General features: G+C 36.7%; 1 protein-coding gene and 1 non-coding gene across 14 annotated transcripts in view; both read left to right on the forward strand.

Moving 5' to 3' along the window:
• The window catches only part of slit2 (slit guidance ligand 2), a 344726-nt gene that overhangs the window by 269036 nt on the left and 63402 nt on the right, over positions 1-12288 (forward strand). For 8 of the 13 annotated variants that reach the window (XM_062982142.1, XM_062982137.1, XM_062982140.1 and 5 more), the window contains exons 16-20: positions 344-361; positions 1387-1537; positions 5514-5588; positions 6648-6791; positions 10545-10688. In XM_062982142.1, coding sequence (XP_062838212.1) covers positions 344-361; positions 1387-1537; positions 5514-5588; positions 6648-6791; positions 10545-10688 — 532 coding nt within the window. The remainder of the gene's footprint in view (positions 1-343; positions 362-1386; positions 1538-5513; positions 5589-6647; positions 6792-10544; positions 10689-12288) is intronic. The other 5 variants (XM_062982133.1, XM_062982136.1, XM_062982138.1 and 2 more) reach the window with 1 other exon arrangement.
• On the forward strand, positions 771-869 carry mir218-1 (microRNA mir-218-1). The gene has a single exon (NR_129927.1). It is a non-coding gene; the product is annotated as a microRNA mir-218-1 (primary transcript).

A 12288-nucleotide genomic window follows, 5' to 3' on the forward strand; every position in this document is an offset into this window, starting at 1 on the left:
GCTGTGGTCTATCCATTGAATTTTTTCTGAACCAGCATCCCAAATAACCCCGAAAACATGCTTTAAAACAAAGAAACCAATAATTCGGGGGGTTTTGGGCTGGGCAATCCTTTTCTCTGTCTTGGCCGTAGTTAAATGCAATACAATCAAAGAAATGTAGGCTAAAATCTAATTTGTTTGAATTTTGCGGAGACTCTTGGCATTATTTTGATTAAGACAGGTTGTGACCAAATACCTGGCTGAGAACAAACAAGATGAGTGTTGTCGTTTCTGGGTATTGGTTTTGTTTGCCACTGGGATCACTTTGTCTTTCTTTCCTCCTTGGCTGTCTTTCCTATTTCAGGAGTTCACCATTTGGGCTGTAAGTAGAGTTCACTGTGTGAACAAAACAACAGTACACTCCCCAATCCTGCTGCACTTTCCACTTCTAGCCTTGGTCTTTGCACCTTTTTCCAAGAAGAACTCACTGGCTGTTTGAGTTTCTTTCTTTTCTTTCCCTCCCTGTTTCATCCACCCTTAAGTCCTTACTAGATGTTTCTTCCCAAATGTCTAGGGTGTAACCTCCATTCTGTAACTTGTGCAGAATGGTGATGAGATCTCCTTCTTGCAGTCTACTTTTGTGTCCTTTCCAGTTAACAGTGTTACCGTGACAGTGGACATTTTGTAAGAAGAATGCTGTACCATCCTGAGCTCTTTTCCCACTGCAGCACTTTCCTACTCCTTCCTTTTTTCCCATTTCTTCTCCTTGGCTTAAGTGGATGAAGTTGTGATAACTTAGCGAGATTTTCTGTTGTGCTTGATCTAACCATGTGGTTGCGAGGTATGAGTAAAACATGGTTCTGTCAAGCACCATGGAACGTCACGCAGCTTTCTACAGCATGGCAAGCTGCTGAGGCTTAAATCAGGATTACATCCATTTTTTAAAAAAATGAAGAAAAATAGGGGTTTTTAATTTTATGGTTCTGGGATTATCTAGTGGACTGTGGTCAATGAAATAACAGACTAAAGAAGGGTAATGAAATGATATACAAAGGTCTACTTAATCCTGAACCTGGACTAAGATATATTAAAGAAGATTATTCATTCCCTCATTGTTTCGCTATAAAATGGAATAGATTGGCTGGCATCTTAATCAGCAGAAACTACAGCTGTGAAAAGCTCAAGCCGTTAATGTTATTCCACTGTGTGATTCCCCCCACAGCAAATTTCAAGCCCCTGAAATTTCACCCACTCTTAAACCTTACTGTTTCTTCATTATCACAAAACTTCCTCAAATTACCCGTTTGTCTGTACTGCGGATCTATCCCTTTTTTTCTAATCTGAGTAATGAAGTTGACCTCTTTCTTAAGGACTTAGTGCCTGTGTTTCTATTCTGCTTATCCACAGGCACAGAAGATTACAGATCCAAACTAAGTGGAGATTGCTTTGCAGACCTGGCCTGTCCTGAAAAATGTCGCTGTGAAGGAACAACAGTTGACTGCTCCAATCAGAAGCTCAGTAAAATTCCTGACCATATTCCTCAGTATACAGCAGAATTGTAAGTGGAAATTTCCACTAATATCACTGATGATGATCATGTAACTTTTCTTCCTTAGTTGTATTTGAAATATTACAGATATTATCAGTCTTCACTTCTGGTATTTTTAATTATGTAAATTTTATTAAATTTAAAAAGAAAAGTAGGAATGTTTAATTATATTTTAATATTTGTAAGTTGTGGATTTTAAATTTTATTTTTGGGGTGTTTGATTTTCTTAAACGTTGCCAGGAGCTTTGTGTCTTGATTTATTTATTTTGCATCAAAAGCATTACATAAATAAGTATAAAATAGAGGGAGCACAAGTGACTCAATAATTTTAGACCAAAAACGGGCAACAGCAACCACAGTGTCTGTAGCTTTAAACAACTATTCCTCTGTGCATGAGGCAGGGCATTGCGGGCAAGCATAAAGATGCTAAGTTGTTTTTTCTGCTCCACAGTCACACATAGTGGAGGATTCTTCTAGGTAGTGCCATTTTGCTAGGTTGTCTTTGATCTGCCAACACCACTTCTGAGTCTGTTCAGGGACTTCCAAGTGGCCCATTCTTGGTTTGCACCTGGAGGTAGACCCTCGTGGGGAGCCATCCATTTGGGATTTCCTGGTTTAGCTGCCCAGAGGGATACTCTTGCTGTTTCTGGAGGAACATTATGAGGAGTGGTGGTTCTCATGAAGCTTTTCCTTGATTTGAGTCTACTGGGAGGAGGCTGATAGCTATGCAGTGCATGGCTTTCACAGTGTTCAACCTTATTTCTCTTGTGTTTCAATCAAGAAATAAAAGGAATACAATGATGATGACTTCTACTACTAATGATAATAATAATATCAATAACAATATAATTATATGGACAGCAGAAACAGGCCTTTTTGCCAGCCCCATTTATCTGCATGGAGCAAAACTTTTTCATCCTTTACTTTCCCACCTGCATCACCTAGCATTGCAAATAATACTCTTTGTTTCAGCCCTTCCCACCCCAGTTCATCATGCTGGCATTGTGATAAATCTCATTCTTACTTGGTTTGATGCTACCAAACATCAAGGATGATGCTGAATTTCATAACTAGAAGTTCCAGAAAGATAAATTCAAAATATCGTCTTTCTTTATGTTCCTTATGTGTTGCGTTTAACTTCCACCAGAATTCAAATCCACTCAGAATTGGGTCACCTTGACTCTACTCAAACTTAGTCTTGCACTTGTGGAATGTTGTTATTAAGAAAGTTCAGTGTGTGGACAGCCAATTTAACCAGGAAGTCTGGAAATTCATTGTGGATTGAGCTAGGTGAAACCAAAAACACAATTTATCACCAAGGTGTTTAGGAAGGGGGGAAAGCATCTCTCTCTGATCTCTCTGAGAGCTGTTAGTTATAAATCCAGTTGCTAGATCCAACTGGAATAAGATGTTGAAATTTAATGAAACCTGGTAAATAAATACACCAGTTACACTGATTAATTGTTACTCTTGTATTTGGTACTAACAAATGGATTTAGGCCTTATAAAAGTGCTGAATTCAAACCAATTGGACGATGAGCCTTGGGGAACTCCAACTACTGGAGGATACCATGACACCCCCCAACCCCTCCCCCCATTTATCCTAAATTTGCCTCCACATCTCTGTTTAACAGTGGCAATATACAGATGTTCCTCAGACTGGGTTTTGAGAAACAGAGATTATCATTATAAGGATCCTTTTGAATAAGTTAAGAACTTTCAAAGATGGCGGCATCTGAAATTATCAGTCACTGCAGCAAAAGAGAATAGTGTGCCAAATTTTAAAAATCCCAAGGATATATCTAAGCTGCCATCCTATTGGTGTCTTACACAGACATAAGTTTCCCTGTGGAAGTGGCTGCACTTTTTCATCTGATGTGCAAGTCTATATTCAATTGATGCTTGTAGAAGCAGAACTGTGCATGTGATGCCATTGTGCATAATGAAGCTTGTGCACATAGCTTCATTATGCTTTGAACATATTGTGAGTTGCATGTTGCAGATATAGATGTGCATTACACATTGCAGTTGTCTATTTTTATCTGTGTAAACATTCAGTTATGCAGTATCATAATTCATAATTGTCTTTATATTACTATAAAGTTACACTTGATCTTTTTAATGGCCCTTATTGTAAATGATGATGATGATGATGATGATGTTATTTCTTACCCGCTCCTTCTCATGGCTTGAGGCGGGTACAACATAGCTAAAAACAAATATTTATACAAATATTTAACATTACATATTTCTTAGTATTTAGCTTGAGTACATTAACAAGTAATTAATTGCTCAGTGCATCCTTTCTTTGGCTTGATCTCCAACTTTTATGTCTCTATCGATTAAGTTCATATTGTGGCATTAGCATAAAGTTACAATGGGAGAAGAATATGATGAAAGAGCTACTTCTTTTAGTATCTAGAACAAAGGAAATAGAAATTACTATTCTAGCACAAGAACACAAGAAAGATAAGACAGGGAAAGGTGTACAATTAGCAGTGTGAAATCATGTATGGCATTACACAAATTATTATTTCAGGCATAGCTAGCGAGAAAATTATCATCACCACAATAGCAAAGAAAAAATGGCAATTCACTTCATTCATATTCCACCTTTTCCTCAGGGCTAGGACTCCAACGCAACTTGCAAATTAAATAACACATCTAGCATAAGCCATGCCCTCAAGGATACCATTGGTACATGGGCAACACAATCCCATATACCATATTGCAAAAAAGTCAAGTATAAAATATCTTATATCTGTTTTATGTAGATTCATGTATTATAATAGGGGTTATTTGGTTTCTGCTGTGCAGTTTTGCTCACTTCTGAGACCTGTATTGAAGAAAGTGGTTTCACTGTGCACATAGGAAATCCTGGAACCAATGTAAGGCTTGAATGGTGATTACACAAACCACAGAGCACTGGTGCACATTAAGGGATTTCTTTTGCACTTCTGTGGGAGCTTGTTGTCTGACCACCACAGCTGAATCTAGCTTCAAACTGCATTAAATGGTCAGTATAGGTGGGGCCTACATATCTCAGAGATTAATGGGCTTTGCATTTTTGAACTGAAGATCTAGACTGAGTGAGATAAAAAAATACAAACAAATTTTCTCATACTCAGTATTGATATTGGTCAAGTACCATAATATTTGCAGCTGGATTCAGGGTTCTTTTTGTAAAAACACACTTATTTGGGCAAAAACTTAAAGGGATTGTGTAAAATAGTTTCCACGAGAAAAAGTATGTTTTGGTAACAAATACAGTGATTTTAAAGCAAAAATGTTTTTACAAATTTAAGTGAATTTTGTGCGATTTAAGTTGTACATCAGAAAAGTTCATGTGCTCACAGAATCTTGCCCAGAAAGGGGAAAACATTTGAAGCTAGCTGTTCTTACAGGTAGAAATAGAATAAGTGAAGATTTACATCCCTACTTAGAAATGTCTGCTAAGATACCATGCAACGAATTGTATATGGTGCTGTGAGTGTGCGCGCTTATTACTTTCCAGTTGTTGGTGACTGCCCCTTTTGACTAATAACATTCTCATGGTGATGATGATGATGATGATGATGATGATTATTATTATTATTTTCTCATCTCTCACTGCTGATTGAGGCAGAGGAGAACAATAAATAACAAAATTAAAAAGCAAGTAAAACCAATATCAAAAGCCATTAATAAATACTTTAAAAACCATAATGTAAAAGCAATCTGGATAGGTCTGTAAAGAGAGCCTGTTTTTGTTGATTTAAATTCAGATAGGATCTTGAGTTGATGAACTTGAATTGATGAATCTCTTTAAGCAGGTCATTCCACAGTTTGGGGGCAGCCAAAGAAAATGTCCTCTGGTCACAGTCTCCCAATTCCACTGCTATGTGTGTATATACATGCCGTAATTGCTATTATTTGTGCACTTTCTCTGTACAGTTCTCATTGACTCCCACATATGTATGCATTTATATGTCTGTTCCTTATACAGGCGACTCAACAATAATGAATTTGCTGTGTTGGAGGCAACAGGCATCTTTAAGAAGCTTCCTCAACTGCGTAAAATGTATGTTTATGAGCCATCCTCTGTTATATAGGTTATTTTGGGGATCCAGGTTGCTTCCTGGAGCACTAGAAAGGCAGAAGACTTACACTAGCAGAAATTCCCAACTTAATGCAGAACATTTGCAAAAATTACAAAAATGCTTATTTTTGCTTGTATTTCACTGATGTTGTCTCTTATATGGGCAATATATATAGTCAGTGAAGAAGAAGCAATAGTCAGTGGTACAGTGTACAGTTTCATGCCAGGTTGCCAGGCATTTCAGCTGAAATTTTTTCTGTAAGAAAGAAAAGCCTTTATTGAGGTCTCTCTGAGCTACTGTGAGCTAACAGGATCTGGCTGGTTAAACCCACAGCTTTGAATTGGTATAACACAATTTCATGTGTAAATATGGTCAAATAGTGACAACTGGCTTGAAAAAAAATTCTTATAGTACTTTTCACAAATTTCCTTATTTTTGGCAAAAAAGAGGATTTTTAGTGCTCCCAGATTTCAGATTTTGTCTCACAGTGCATCAGATGCAAGGAACTTTCAAGCAGGACTAAAAAGCAAAAGTGGAGATTGGATTTTAACAGGACCATGATGATATCTAAAGTAGTCAAAGAAGAGTAATCACATCAGTTATTCTCAGCCTGTGGCTCCCCAGGTATTTTTGCCTACAACTCCCAGAAATCCCAACCAGTTTACCAGCTGTAAGGATTTCTGGGAGTTGAAAGCCAAAACATCTGGGGACTACTGGTTGAAAACCACTGGAGTACATGATAATGAATCAAATATTTTAAAAGGTCAAAAAGTAAATGATGTTCTAGAAGACTGATTTTTTTCTCAAATATATGTTGCCACTATATTACTGCAGAATTGTAGGAAGCTCTTTTCTGTATCCTTTCTGGACTCACAGTTTCAGCTACAAATAAATCCCAAACATTGGTTAGAGCTATTATTATTTCTTTTTTGGTAGACTAGAATTTAATCTTTTTTTGGGGGGTATGTAATTTTTAACATGGGTCATAGATTGTTTTCCGTAAAACGTTATTCTTTTCCAATCTCTTTGTTGTACAATAGAAATCTAAGCAATAACAAAATAACAGATATTGAAGAAGGAACATTTGAAGGAGCGTCTGGTGTAAACGAACTTCTGCTCACCAGCAACCGGTTGGAGAACGTTCGGCACAAAATGTTCAAAGGACTAGAAAGTCTCAAAACCTTGTAAGTCCTGTTATTTTCTTCTTGGTATTCTGTCCACATAGACTTGTTTCCTTTTATATTTTGTAAATGTTTTTAACAACATTATTGGACATTAGATGCTTTGCTTTTACCCCCATCATGTATCAAAGAACTATGTTAATCATATATCAAGCCTATTTGCAGTTGCTCTCTAAAGCTGCAAGTTTTTGGCAGCATACAACAAGTGGAGCAAATCCTACTTGCAGACATACAACTTAGATTGAAACCAGATGCAGAACAGGTTTTAAGGATCTCTCTTGAATAAACTGTATGTGGCTCTTTATATGTTCTTTCAATTCTGTTTGCAATATTCTTATCTGTTTTTCCTTATACTCATCAGCAATATCTTCTTTATTACTAGGCTATCTCAAATCACTAGATCAAGCCTAGTTATGACTGGAATATAGAGACTGAGCAACAAATTCAGGAGTCTGCCTGTTCTATAAACCTGTAAAGTAGCCTAAGGCAAGCAACCTGACCCAGCTCCAATCCCCCCCCCCCCCAATAAATCAGTAATATGGGTAATCACAATCAAATTAACCTATCTTAAAATATTGTTTTAAGCAGAGTTTAATAGATTATTTGACAAAATAACATTTAAATCAAATGGGGGTGGGGAGAGACCAAAAGCGGGCACAAAATTACACTCTTTCTCTTATGTAGTGTATATATAGTTATTATGGCATTGCCATTTGCACACTCATTTGTATGCATCCTCTTGCTCAGCACTCAGCCTCTTCAATGTTTTCTACCTCAGAAAGCGCCAGTGTCTCTACCATCTTGTGAGTGGGAAGAAGAGAAGAAAAAGTGGTGCTCAATAGAGTAGGGCCCAAATCCTGTTTCATCTGTTTCTTTTTTGGTTTTGTACCGTTCTGTCCATTCAGATGGCACGGAAAGGTACAACCCCCGTCAGAACGAAAGAAACAGTGAAGTGAAAGAAAGAGGGAAATGGTAGGCGTTTGGATGGCTGTTTTTCGGTGCTTGGCTGTAGGCCCTGGCTGGCAGGCCCTGGCACTTTGCCACCCAAGGCCTGAAAAATCTTTGTTTTTTCAGACCTTGGATGGAAAAGCCCATTCATCTAGGTGCCTGTTTCCGTAAGCAGCAGACAGAAATGGAAACGGAGCCATACGAATAGTACAAATAGAAACGGGCAGTGATTCCATACAGATGCACAAGATTAATGCTCAGTAGGAGCAAGGAGCATCAATATTCATGTTATTAGGTAGAACAAGGGCACTACTCATATTTATACCCTCCCACAAATTACCAGAGCTACCAACCTCTCAGCTTGCAAAGAAAGAAGCAAAAGTGAGTGGGAGTAGCATTTCAGCTGAGATCTAACTATGAGGAATACCGAGACAAAGTGTGTGAGGCATACAATCATGAAGTCTCAGTCATGGTCATTCTGATTGCTACTTGGCCTTATTGGTACTAGAACCTTGTGATACAACAGCTGAAGATTATATCAAGAGAGAAAGTGTTTAGAGATAATGGTTACTACAGTGTGCAATGCTACTTCTGATTATAAGCCAAACCATTCCTCGAGCTCGTCAATACATTGAATAATGTATGAGAAGAAAAGAATTGGGAGGGGGTTAATGCAAAGTGTGAAGCTAAGAAAAAGACAAAAGTAGTTTGCATACTTATTCTTTGATCCCTAAACCAGCTGAAAGAGCTTTGACTAATCAAGTTCTTAGGGCCAGAGTTTGAAAGTAAATGCCACAGATGTTTCACTATTGAAACAGAGCTTGCAGCTTTCAGCCTTTTATATCTCTTAGAAATCACAATCAAAACTCAGCATCATTGCCTCCAGCTTGATTGCCCAGGGTTGGTTTTTAGAGCATCTTCCCCATTACAGCTCACAGTTACAGAAATGCTTCTAGGGATGACTTTTGAATGTAAGAGATTGAATTTCGAAGAACTGGTTATGAGATAACAGAGAAAACCCCAATTGCTGATAATTATAATAACTCCTTCTGCTCCAAGGCTTATTTCTGTATGGTCTTCTAAAGCTAATTACTTGAAGCCTGAGATAGCAGTGCTGATACACTCTAAACATCTCCCTCTGTCTGTCTGTAGAAAGGGAGGGGAGTGAGGGAAAGAAAGATCTTGCAAAGTATAATTTTAAAAAGTTGTAGATACATTGAGAGAGAAAAGCTACTCCATCAGTTAAAAAACATATTGGATTTTTTCCTGAACAAATTGTAAATGGAGATTAATGGTTAGTTTTTATTGGGAGAGGACTTTTTAGAAAAAACAACAACACTAAAACAGTTTTTGAAGAAATCAAATTCTGATTATTCTGCTGTTCTTGGTTCTCCATCTCTTATTTTTTGGCCTTTAAAACTTATTTATTTTTAGAATATTTTAAGGGCATGGAAGTTATAAGAGTCAACAATAAGTCTCCTCCTACAGCACATATATACACACCCACACACATCCCGGTTACTTTTGAATATTCTGCCACGCTAATGTATTTTTATTGATTTAAGTGCAGCTTATGCTATGCCAGAATAGAGTAACTTTCAAAACTTTAAATCTCCACAGACGATGCCTCAGGTAGAGGGATAATAATCCCTTTTATTGCTCCCTCAAATGGGGTAATCAATCAATTATTTTGTAAATATTCTCCTTGAGAACTGTGATCTAATGGTTATGGTATAAAAATAAGGACTGCAATCATGCCCTGAGTTGTAGAATGCACAGTTCTATTTGTAAATGAATTGAATTATTTTATCTGCACAGCAATGTCCTTTCATGATGTAGTTCATATCTATTTTTGGAGCAGAAATATATTTTATGTTGAAATATAAGTGTTAGCATGCTCTTATACTAGTCATGTTTGATGTAGTGTAGTACACTTAATAATAATAATAATAATAATAATAATAATAATAATAATAATAATAATAATAATAATAACAACAATAATCTGCCAGCTGCAAAAGGCCACCCTGCTGGGATCTGCGCGCATCATCCGAAAATACATCACACAGTCCTAGACACTTGGGAAGTGTTCGACTTGTGATTTTGTGATATGAAATCCAGCATATCTATCTTGTTTGCTGTGTCATAATAAAATAATAATCATAATAAAACTTTATTTATATACCGCCCTATCTCCCGGATGGGACTCAGGGCAGTTTACAGTCATAAAAGCAACACAAACATTGCATAACAACATAATACACATTATTAAACAAAGTGAAATAATACAATTATAACAATATATCACACTTACATGACCAGATCAAGGGGACTTGCAAAAATTGCAGTGGCCATTGACTTGGGGCAAATCAAATTTGATTTGATTTTTCCAGCTAGTGTATCTGAAATTTAGGATTCTATCATTGCCACATGAAAAAAAAATTAAATGATTTATGATACGTTTTTATTTGCTTTTACGTATGATGGTTCCCATTCTATGTATACTGGGAAAGCCAGGAAAGGAAGCAGAAACAATTCTGTTAAAACTGGAACCAATTTTAAAAGAGTAAATTATGCATGGGCCATATAAGAGCTGCCTTGGTAATTACTAAGCATAGTAATTTTTGCAGTCCAGTAGGAAAAGATGATGTACATGTAATATGTGTTGCAAGAAAGTTTGTTGTTTATGATAAACACAACACATTATTGTTGTTTATAATGAATGAATTGCAAGAAATCATAGACGGGAGGTGTGTGATATTTTCTCTATGGAGTAACAACTGATTTTGTTACTTTCTCCCCATTCAGAATGCTACGGAGCAATCGCATTAGTTGTGTGAGCAATGATAGCTTCACAGGCCTGAGTTCCGTCCGATTGCTCTCCTTATACGATAATCAAATAACTACAATCGCTCCTGGAGCTTTTGACACTCTTCATTCCTTGTCAACACTGTAAGTTGTTCTTTCATATGTTCTTTCACATTTCATATGAAAATATTTGTAAGTCTTTTTATCCCATTTCTCTCAATCGATATAGATTTCCTAAATGCAAATGGTTATTGTTGACATAAAGATGACACTAAAACACAAACAATAAAAAAATACCAGCTAAATATGACTATAGAGTTCTTTATGTGTTAGTTTTCACAGAATGCTGCATATCACATTTCAAGAGGTGAACAAAATGTGAAAATATGCCAGCAATTATTTCTAAATATTAATTCACATTCTTTGCATTCTGGGAATGCATTAAATCTGGCAGCATGCTGCTTTGTGATGTTGCTGTTTTAGGAGTGAGGGTTGGGAAGAAATAGAAGCCTCCTTGGGAAAAGATGAAATGTCATACATTATGCCCGCCTTTATCAATGAATTTAATATCCACAGTTTCACTTATCTATGCTCCAAAAATATTCCCTCTTGGAAGTGTCTCAGGGCTTCTCTAGATCCTTCAGTATGATTCCATAGTATGTTTCCAGTCCAGGTATAGTCAACATATAGGATTCATGGGTCCAGGTATCTATGGAGAACCTTAAATATATCCTGACTGATCATCCCGAGGGATCATACTATATTGCTCTAGAACAACAACTCTGCATTAAGTTGTATTGTTCTCTGGCAGAGGGATTTTAATGCCATTCTGGACTACCAGGAAATAAGGGTTGAAAGGCTACTGTGCCTTTTCATAACTACACAGGAAGGGTCATCTCAACATATGCAATTTTTCATCTACTGCACTGCTACAAAGCTGTATTTTCAACTGTTCTCCTTTACATGTTGTTCAAAGGAGACCAGTTATGCTGCAAAATCTAATAGCCGTAAGAAAGCACTAGCATGCAAAGTTGTCCACTTTAATAACATGATATTGAGCATCTGCCCATCAAGACCTTTAACATCATATGATTGTCTCAAAGAAGCATAAGGATGCCAGTATTTACTGACCTTTTTCCATTTCTTTATAGCTGCAGGTGTTACATAACATGTGATATAGGGATATAAAATGGGAGTAAATTCATATAACTAAATCTATTTTAATTCCGAAAACAATTAGCAAAACAATCATAAGAATAGCCACTTTGAAATAAGTCTCACTGCCTTAACTGAAACTTTCTCCAAGATAAATTTGGATAGGTATATTCTAAAATGTGCTTTTCAAGAGCCATGTGTTTTCTTCTCTTTCAATAGAAGAAAAAATGAAGATTGTAAAAGGAAGGGGAAAATAGTAAAAAAAATACATGATGTTTCTACTGTTTGGCTTTCTGTGATTTGAATATTTGAGGAAAGAATGTAATTGCCACCATGCTTAATCCTCTTTCCACTTAACATGTGACAAGTTTCACCTAATGACTAATTTGTGCATATTTAAGATGGCATGTTTATAAATAATGAAATTGTCAAAAGGTTTCCACTGCAACGTGGAGATGCCAAGAGCACTGCGAGTTCTAGACGTAAATTCATTTTATAACTGGCATGTAATCAAGTCAGCTGTCAGTTTAGATGGGAAACCTATTCTCTGGAGCAAATAAAAGATGGAAATCTTGAGGAGGCAAATTAA

Source organism: Anolis carolinensis, chromosome 5, assembly GCF_035594765.1.
Source record: "Anolis carolinensis isolate JA03-04 chromosome 5, rAnoCar3.1.pri, whole genome shotgun sequence".
Taxonomy (NCBI): Eukaryota; Metazoa; Chordata; class Lepidosauria; order Squamata; family Dactyloidae; genus Anolis; species Anolis carolinensis.